The sequence below is a fragment of the Salvia hispanica genome, chromosome 2, assembly GCF_029641045.1.
Source record: "Salvia hispanica isolate PSC_SH4W2 chromosome 2, Shi_PSC_v1, whole genome shotgun sequence".
Taxonomy (NCBI): domain Eukaryota; kingdom Viridiplantae; phylum Streptophyta; class Magnoliopsida; order Lamiales; family Lamiaceae; genus Salvia; species Salvia hispanica.
Window position 1 is genome coordinate 47,508,501 of NC_142693.1, and position 9,458 is coordinate 47,517,958.

Genomic DNA, 9,458 nt, shown 5'->3' on the forward strand with positions numbered 1-9,458 from the left:
GTTTTACAGTATTCAATCACTCGAAACATGATTTCTAGTATACAAACTCTAACACTTCACATTCTCGGGCTTTCCCTTTGATGCCATTATCCTACAAAAGAAATTAAAACTCTTAAAAAGAGCACCAACAAATAGGCATACAAAGGTTCCCCCAAACTTGCACTCAAGTAAACATAGATTAAAAACCAACAATAAAGTGCAAGTTTGTACAAAATAGCATCCTAAATTTTAGCATGTAGACATGTAGATCATAATCAACAAAAATAGGACACATCAATCCATCCCCCAACATGAATTCATCCCCAATGCAAAGACGTATCAACAACAAATCAATACAAATCAACAATCTCTAAAAATTCTTAAGTATTGCAATCCATGGAAGTAATAATAGCCTTACAATGCTACGAACATGATTGCAACTTATAAACATTCAAGAACAAGAGGGAATCACTATTCAAAAACCAACAAATCATCACCCTATATAAAAATCCAACCATGGAAATTCAAAAATAAGCTCACACAATTATCCCCCATCATAGAATAAGCGTTTCTACCGAACAATTCATTATTGAAAGAACATAACCCATGAAAGAATTGAAGCAAAACTCAGAAATTGAGTGTAGGGTTCATAGCTTGTGTTGGAGAGAATTGAAGGAAGAAAGCTCTAAACTTGGAATGGAATGAGAGAATGAGAGTGTGGGTGCGTGAATTTGGTGATTTATAATGGTGGGGGTGTGTGCAAGGAAGGAATTAAAGAAGGAATGAAGAAAAGAGAAGGAAAACTTACCTTTTAAAGGTGAATCCCGTTTCTGGTCTCTCTATGGCGTTCGCCAGGTAACATGTGGTGGGCCGCCACCGGGCTGCGAAAAACGACACTCTCCTGGAGGGCTGCTGTGGCCCGCGCAGCGGTTTCTCCGGCCCGTCCTAATCCTGCCCTAGGCCCGACCTAACCTGCACACTTGAACACACGTGTGGTGACCGCCGTGGATTTTGCGGCGACCGCCACTAATTAATTTTTTTTATAGAAAAATGAAAAAAAAATAAAAGGAAAAAAATAGAATTGGGTTGCCTCCCAACAAGAGCCTTTGTTTTGAGTCGTCGGCTAGACCTGAAGTGGCCCATTAGTTGGGCAGATCAACGATCCTAGTGCTGAAAATCGGCATTTGGATCAATTTGGTTCCTATCTTCTTCCACCACTTGTATTTCCCCTTCTTAGTTTTAACCACATAGATCTCGGGGTCTTCCTTGGGTGTTTTCTTCTTCTTTTTCTTCTTTTTCTGCAAATCAGAGTTTGAAGAGTTAGGTTCGTTCTTTTTGGGAGAACGACTTACCTTGTTGACAATGTAGATAGTGGAGGTAGAAGGATCCTCCACTTCGAATGGATCATGAGGCTTAGTCAAGTCGGTCACCATGACCGCCCTACATTGCCGTTCCATCTCTGCCTGCTTTGCCTCCTCACACTTAAGCATTTCGCTCTCGATCTTGTAAGTGGATCGACTGTAGTTGTCACTAATGGTGATCTCTCCACGACCTACATCAATCAATGCTTTGCAAGTGGCTAGAAAATCTCTGCCTAAGATTAGGGGAACATTTTTGTCTACTTTCATATCAAGAACAATATAATCGACAGGAAAGATGAAATCGTCTACCTTCACCAACACATCCTCAATCATGCCTACTGTTTTGATGGTCGAGTTATTGGCCAACCTTAAAGGCACGTCTGAAGTTTTGAGGGGCCCAATGTTGAGCTTCTCGTAGTACTTCAGTGGCATTAGATTGATGGAAGACCCTAAATCACATAGAGCCTTGTCAACTTTCCCTTCTCCAATTCGACACCGAATAATAAATTGGTCTGGATCTCTCTGCTTCACTGCCCTTTCCTTTTGAATGATCTCGCTGCAATGATGTGGTAGCTTAAGGTCGGCTTTAGTTGGTTTCTTCTTCCTCATCACCATCTCCCTTAGTAGCTTTGCATACTTTTGTATCTCCTGCAACGATTCAACAAGAAGAATGTTAGTATGAACCTTACAAAACATGTTTAGGAATTGTTTGAACTGCTCTTCAAGCTTAAACTTCCTCTTCGGCTGAAAAGGGAGTACAATCCCGTTGTGCCGCACGAGCTCCTTCTTGGTGGACGATTCTGCCGTCTCAGTGGCGGCCCGCTGCGGTGTTTGCGGCGGTCCACTAGCTGTTGGACAGACTACATTCGGTGGGTCAGCGGCGGCCTACTGCGGTGGTTGCGGCGGTCCGCCGGCGGTTGGGCAGTCCATAAATTTTTATTTCGCCACCCACTTCTTGTTGATGTCGTCCACTCGAGCTGCTGCCTTTGCCTTATACTCATCAAGCTTCTTTTGGACTTGCTCCATTTGAGTGTTGATATTCGAGATGGCAGTCGAGATCGTGTTTATCCCTTGCTTGAGGTTATTGATTCTAGAATCTACAACTCTGATCTTGGTATCATTGACTTTCCTATCTTGTGTAGTTACCTACAAAATCTTCAAGATTCTTTGGTCATACTTTTCTTCCTTCTTGACGGGTTCAACTACTTGATGGGGTTTGAATCCCCTTGCACAGCGGAAGACTTGTATAAAACAAATAAATCAGACACGGATCTATTTGACCAATTATGCGATTAATCAATTCACATGTTAAACAGATAATTGCATGCTAGAACGCAAATAATTCATGCTTAGAAATTATAAATCCTAAACATGATTTCTACGGTTTAGGGTTACTGATTTTGATTCTCCAAAGAATCGTTGATTGCTCGCGCCTTCTCCACGATGATCTTCAATACTAGACAACAGATCTTCTGACTGGTTCCCGAACTGTATCTCGATATCAAAATACTAGGACTCGAATAAAAAAGAAGGCAGATATTTCTCATGGAGGAGAGCTAAAGAATTTTCGAGCTCCTCTACTAATTACAGAGGGGGACGAAAATTTCATCTAATAATTGTGATTCTGTCTCTCCTTTATTCTCCTATTTATATTAAGTTTCTTTTGGGCCCAGACAGGGATCTATGGAAGGTTTTGGATATGGGCTCCCCCAATTAGCTTTTTACTAATTAAATTGAACCCACAATTTAATACAAGCTTATATTGGAATATTACGAGCAGCCACAACAGAAGTAATATTAAACTCTCCCCATCCAAATCCGAAATTACAAGTAATCCGGGTTTTCACTTTGTTTATTATTTATTTCCCGCGCTTAAGATATAAATGTCCATTAATTAATTAATGTCTGCTATGGACTTAATTAATTAATATCTTATTAATTCCAAGAGTGGACTTAGCAAGAAACATTTATTTATTATTCATAGAGTAATAAAACTCCAACTGGCTAGTTTTCCGAATAATAAAACCTTGTTCGAGCTCCTCTTGAGGACATTATCAAACGAGACTCACCTCGCGCACGTTTCAACATAATAGCAATCCTAGCACTGCTAGATATTAATCACCACTACCCAATATATCAGGATTATTGGGTTGCGAAAAACCCGCACCATTTGATAAGTCAAAGTAGTGCATAATCAATACCGTATGCTCAATGCTAACATATGTAGATTAAGAAATAATATTTTATCAAGACCTAGTCTTTCAGGAGATAGCATAAAGACACGTCTTGCTGTTAGATCCGTTCAGAGCTATACCACACCAATGTCATCTTATTTCAGTAAGGCTTAGAAATATGCGGACTGACATTGCAACCTTTCACGATAGGTAGCCAAAGCCTATCTAGGTTGCAAAATTCTTCTTTTTCTTTTGCAAAGCATTGCATAGATCTGACTGTGTTACCTTAAAGTGGACGACGCCCACAACCGGTCTACTAAGCAAAAGACTTAGACTTTGTTTACTTCTTATGCATTGAAATGTTTGCAAAACATCTTATAAATGCACAAGCAAACACAATCTAATAATAATAGTGATTCTATTCGTGCGAGACAGCTCGAATAATACTGAATCGGGTTAAAAGTGCATTGTAGAGTTTTATGTATACAAGCAATATTCTATTTGCGCGAAACTTGCTCGAAACATGCTTTTCAGTATACCAAACCTAACAATCTCCCACTTATACTCAAAACATGCTTTCGAGTATACCCACTGCCAAAAACTCTCCCACTTATACACAAAGCAGGTATTGATACTAGATATATCGAACTACCATTCATTTCACAAGGTGAAAGAAAAATCTGCTTGGTTGTTCTCTGATAATATCTTTTTCACCATAATATCTTTGCTGCGCACTTGATCTTTAATTAATTTCATCCCCATATGTGATTGCTTAGCTTAATAAACTCGTGTGTTCCTTGAGTTAGCCTTCACTAGAGTAGTAAAAAAATAATACTCATAGGCACACTCAAACTTACGATTAAAGCTATTAGGAAGATATTCCTGAGGTAAACACATATTCAGAGGATGACTTACTCGATCACTGATTAGTAATAAAACTAAGACAGTGTAACCCCAAGGACATTACATGAATGACTGGTAAACTAGAATATAGTTACTAGTCTTTCTCAAGCACTAGGGTATATTCATTACCTCAATCAAAATCCTTTGCCATGGTTAATATGATATATACTTGCTATGCATAAGCACAACTAATATCAAAATTAGTACACATTATAGCATACATGAGACAACTATCTCCGAAACTAGTCTCATAATTCTTGATCTCACTAAGTGATACGATCATGGTAGTCGTGCGTCAAGAATTTCAACTACAGTTGGATTCAACTGGAAATCGTCCTATTGAGATGACATCTGAAAGCTATGAAACTACCACCATTGTCTTCGTCTTGGAAACAGCTTCGCGTGGGTATCTTGCACATCCCAATCGGAGTCCGAATGAGGGAGTTATGGCGGTTTTACGGAAGTCGCGCAGAGAAGGCCGGGAGCTTCGGGAAAAACGCCCGACCGGGCGTTTCGCTTGTGAAAATCGCCCGGGGACAGGGAAAACGCCCGGGCCGGGAATTTTGGCATGTGAAAAACGCCCGACCGGGCGATTATGCCGATTTTTTGGATTTTGTGGGCCAACTTTCTATTTTTGGACCCATAGTATAAATACCTCTTGATGTCATTTCTTTTCTTTGGGTTTTTGCTGAATTAAAGTTTCTACCCTAGAGAGTTTCCTCTTTGAGGATTGTATCCAATTCCTTCCTTGAAGGTTGCTTGTTTCCATCTTTGATTGCTTGTTTTTGCTCTGTTTTGTTGGGATGATCGGATTATCAATTGTGCTTATATTAAGCTGAAATTTGGTGTGTATGATCTATGTTATGTGACCAGCGTACCTGCAAAATTTCATCAAAACATTCCTTCGTTTGCCTAGTTAACCGTGGAGATTAATATCATTGCCGTGTTTTGGCATAGTTGGGGAAACACCATACAAAACATATCCAATCATCAAATATGACTATATATGGCTATATTTACCTTGATCTAGAGTTGTTTGGAAATCTATCTACTAAAATTCATCCAAATTGGGCGCGGGGATCAATACCAAAAAAATTCATAAAGATCAGCCAGATTTCAGCATAAAGCTTCATCCCATGTCTTGTGTTCTTTAGTGTGTGTGTTTGCTCTAGGCTTAGTTTTCTTTGCTTTCATATGTTTAATCATTATTACTTTGGTATTTACTACTTGGTGTCCATATGTTCTTGAGGTGTATACCTTAATTGAGTTGTCCGGGCGCCAACGAGTGGGAATTGGATCGAGAGTGTGTGATACTAGCCCCAGTATATTCTAAACCTACCGAGTGACATTGGTGAGTGACTTGGGGGGTGAGGGGATACTACATTGGGGTGAGTTAGCTTCTTAAATCTCTTTTTTTTATTTTGCTAATCTCTAAGGCTAGTTTCTAGTCTTTGTCTTTGTGTTTGTAGGTAACTTGGATGCCTCCTATTACTCGATCTAACAAGATGGGGGACGTCCATGAGGAGGAAGTAAGGAAGGGGGCGGGCTCAAGTAGTTCCAAACCCAAAGGTGATCTTGTGAGCATGATGGCACGCATGATGAAGGAATTCAAACAAGAGATGATGATCCAAATGGATGTGTGAGCAAAAGAATCCATTGCTCAATCAAAAGAATCCGAAGCCCGCATGCTTGCTGCCCAAAACACTTTATTTGAGGAGTTCAACACCTTGAAGGGAGGCCGCACATCTAGGACTCCTACTTCTAGGGGTAACAATCTACCTAATGTTGCCCCGGAGGAGATGATGGAAGAAGTGGTGTATGAGGGATGGCAAAGGGGGAATGATAGAAATAGAGTCAATCACATGGAGAATGATCGGTTTGGGGGAAGAAATGGTGCTCGTGGCCGTTTTAAAGGTGACTATGAATCAAGGTACCATGGAGATGTGCTTGATAGAGGATATAGTGGGAAAGAGCTCCCAAGTCTCATGGAGAGTGGTATTCTAGGAGGGTGAGAGATCAAGTTAGCCATAAGGGGTTTGAGAGGCCAATTGAAGAAGAAGTCTCATATAGAGCTCGATTGAGGCCTACCTACCCACATGGTGGTGTTGACACAAACCAAAGAGGTAACTCATCAAGTAATTTGGCTACACCCTCTTCTTTCCATTTATCACATAAGTCTCTTGATGTATATGGAAATGTCTCCTCTTCGAAGAGCTTAATCCAAATTAGTAGAAAAAAAGAACGAGAGAGAGAGAAAAGGCTTGAGAGTGAATGTGAGTCTAAAAAGCCAAGAGAGTGTGATAAAAGACAAGAGTGTGAGGTGCAAAAGTCAAGAGAGAGTGGTGGGGGTGAGAGAAAAGAAAAATATCAAATGAGAGAAAAACCACAAGCACAAGTGAGTAAAGGGTGCTTGTTAGATTCTAAGGTCAACCTTGGGTGGGCACCAAATGATCCTTTGCCTCTTGCCCTTGGTGAGGAAACTAAACCCTTACCCAATAACATTTCTTCTATGTCTTTTTGTGTTCATGAATTTGTAGGAAATTTAATTGAAGGCATGGAAGTGAGGCATCATGTTGTACATGGCTTGGAAACTACTCACCCGGAGAAGGAACAAGAGGAACGAGGGCAAGTGGATGAACTCCTTGCCCAAGGTTCAAGTGCACTATCCTTATCTCCTTGTGATATTTCATTGAATGAGATTATATTAGAGAAGCCCCTTTGTGTTGATAAATTTGTTATTGATGTCTTGTGTAAAAAGTGGTCTCATGAGCTTGAAACTTTGAATGCTAAATCTACCTTTGCACCATATATTGATCCTTTCTTGGTAAAATCAAGCATTGAGAGACATGACATTTCTATTGTGGCTTCTACCTTGAATGTTGGAGTGACTTCCTTGCATGCTAAGATGCCTAAACTTTCATTTGTTTGTAATTTTGAGCTTCATGTTTATGTGGATGAGGATACTAAGACCAAGAAGAGTAACATGGATAATGACTTTAGAACTTGGTGTTTGCTATGTCTTCATTGCAAAGTGGTTAAACCCTTCAATGGGATTGGAGTATTCTATGGCCGTTTTGTGAAGGATTTTTCCACTCATATGTCTCTTGAGGATGATGTTGTGACTAATGGCATAAAATTGCATCGTTCTCATGTTTGTGGTATTGTTTTAAAATTGCTAGAGCAATTGTGTGGGGCTAATTTGGAAACATTTCTCATGATACTTGATGTAGTTTTTTACAAGTATCATATGCATGGTGTTGTGTCTTGTCTCCATGTCGTGCATGAAGGTTTATGGACACATTGCTCCCTTATGTTTGATAATCTCTTGAAATTGATGGGGCAATGGGATGAAATCCATATTGATGAACTTTGTTTGTTAAATGATAATCCTTCTTGCAAACTTGATGTGTGTTGTGATGAACCTACTCTATGTGTTAAATATGGGCTTGTCAATTTGTGGAGTAGCTCTCATTTGAGCAAGAATGATGTATCAATGGTTCCTTATGGTCTTTTGTTGTTTAACCTTGAGAATAGGAATCTTGTGAATAAACCTTATTCGGTTACCTTTGAATATACACACTATGAGGACCCTTTCTTGTATATGCCTAGTTGATAAGTCGTATTCTAAGCCTTGGTTACTGGTCAGTATGTCGTGAAATGCATGTATTATCTGCAAAACAGTTGCTTAAGTGTGCAGGATTAAAGGATCCAAGTCAGTAGGAGACGATTCGGGTGACGCAAGTGAAAAGGGCGCCAGAAGGGTGCGATACTGACCAGGATGCATGCCAGAGAAAAGGCTCGAGATGGAGAAGGAGGACAACTGGGATGATCATTGACAAGGGCAAAAAGGTCAAAACGCGGGAGAAGTCTACCCTAAAAGCAAGGGCAAGCCTCCCTATAAAAGAAGCCACTTGGAGAGAGAGAAGAGTGGGGACAATTACACTTAGTAGAATTCTCTCTAGAAGATCAGTTCCTTCAGCATTATCCCACCTCTCGTTCCTCGCCACAGCCATGGTCACTTGACGTCGAAGAGTTTGCCGGAGAAGTCATCAGTCCGCCGTTCCAGCCAGTTATCGTAGCAGTGTAGTAGTATCATCGCCCGGAGTGGCACAAACAATCTTAATCGCTTTCTTAGTTTAAAGTTTACTTGTTTTCATCGTTAGTTATTTGCAAACACTCATCGCTGTTGCTCTTTTGAAGTACTTTGTTATTTTCAAACATTTACATTATGAAGTTCCTATTTCGCATGTCACTTTGGTTCGAGTTTGCTTCATTCTGCCTAGGAAAGTTAGATTTAGTTATTGCTTTCAATTTCTAAGTATTTCTTGTCGGGAGTTGTTGATTCAAAGTTGTAGCTATGTTTAGTCAAGTTTTCGTGCATGAGTTTCTTTTCTGCGCCATCAACACTCAAGAGAGTGGAAGAGACCAACCAGAGGCCGTCACTAGTCTTGTTGAGATTGCCAAATCTTTTGTGAAGATGTTCAAGGATTTGGGCATCATTTGTATGAGGATGATCGAACCAAATAGAAACAAGGTGCTTGGGGAATTTGTGTTTTGGCATGTTGATTGCTTTTATTGCATGTCCATCAAACCATTCAATGGAGTTGAGATGTTTTATGGTCTATTTGTGAAGAACTTTATATCTAATGGCTTTGTTTGGGACTACATTGTGAAGGAATGCCTATGTTTATTTGCACATATATCTTATACCTATATTGTGAGGTTGTTTGAGTTTTGTTATGAAGGGTATCTTGATGATTTTGTCTTGATTTCTTATGGGAGGGATTTGGACATGAAAGGAATCATTAATTCGTGCTCTCATGTTTATTGTCACTTGGCCTTGAGCTTGAGGGAACATGATTCTGGAGGCCCACACAACGTCTTTGGTATATTATTGTCTCTTAGAGCCGTTAGTGGTCTTAATCCTTTTCATCATACTTTCATATTTGATTTGCTCTTTTTCCATTTCATAGGTGCACGAAATCCGGATTTGAGGACAAATCCTTTCCAAGGAGGGGAGGATGATATGACCACGAGTGCT

At 39.9% G+C, this 9,458-nt stretch overlaps 1 protein-coding gene across 1 annotated transcript; it reads left to right on the forward strand.

Annotated features, from left to right (window-relative positions):
• Positions 1 to 6,219: 6,219 nt before the first annotated feature.
• Positions 6,220 to 8,030, forward strand: LOC148932564 (uncharacterized). The gene is made up of 2 exons (XM_089065159.1): positions 6,220 to 6,425; positions 6,650 to 8,030. The coding sequence occupies exons 1-2, from the start codon at positions 6,220 to 6,222 to the stop codon at positions 8,028 to 8,030; spliced, it is 1,587 nt and encodes a 528-aa protein (XP_088921285.1).
• Positions 8,031 to 9,458: the final 1,428 nt, after the last annotated feature.

Bases quoted from the DNA above. Each gene is read 5' to 3' on its own strand.
- LOC148932564 (XM_089065159.1), top strand. From the start codon at position 6,220: ATGGAAGAAGTGGTGTATGAGGGATGGCAAAGGGGGAATGATAGAAAT. The intron at 6,426-6,649 runs GTGAGAGATCAA...CCAAATTAGTAG, and splicing joins GAGAGTGGTATTCTAGGAGG to AAAAAAAGAACGAGAGAGAG.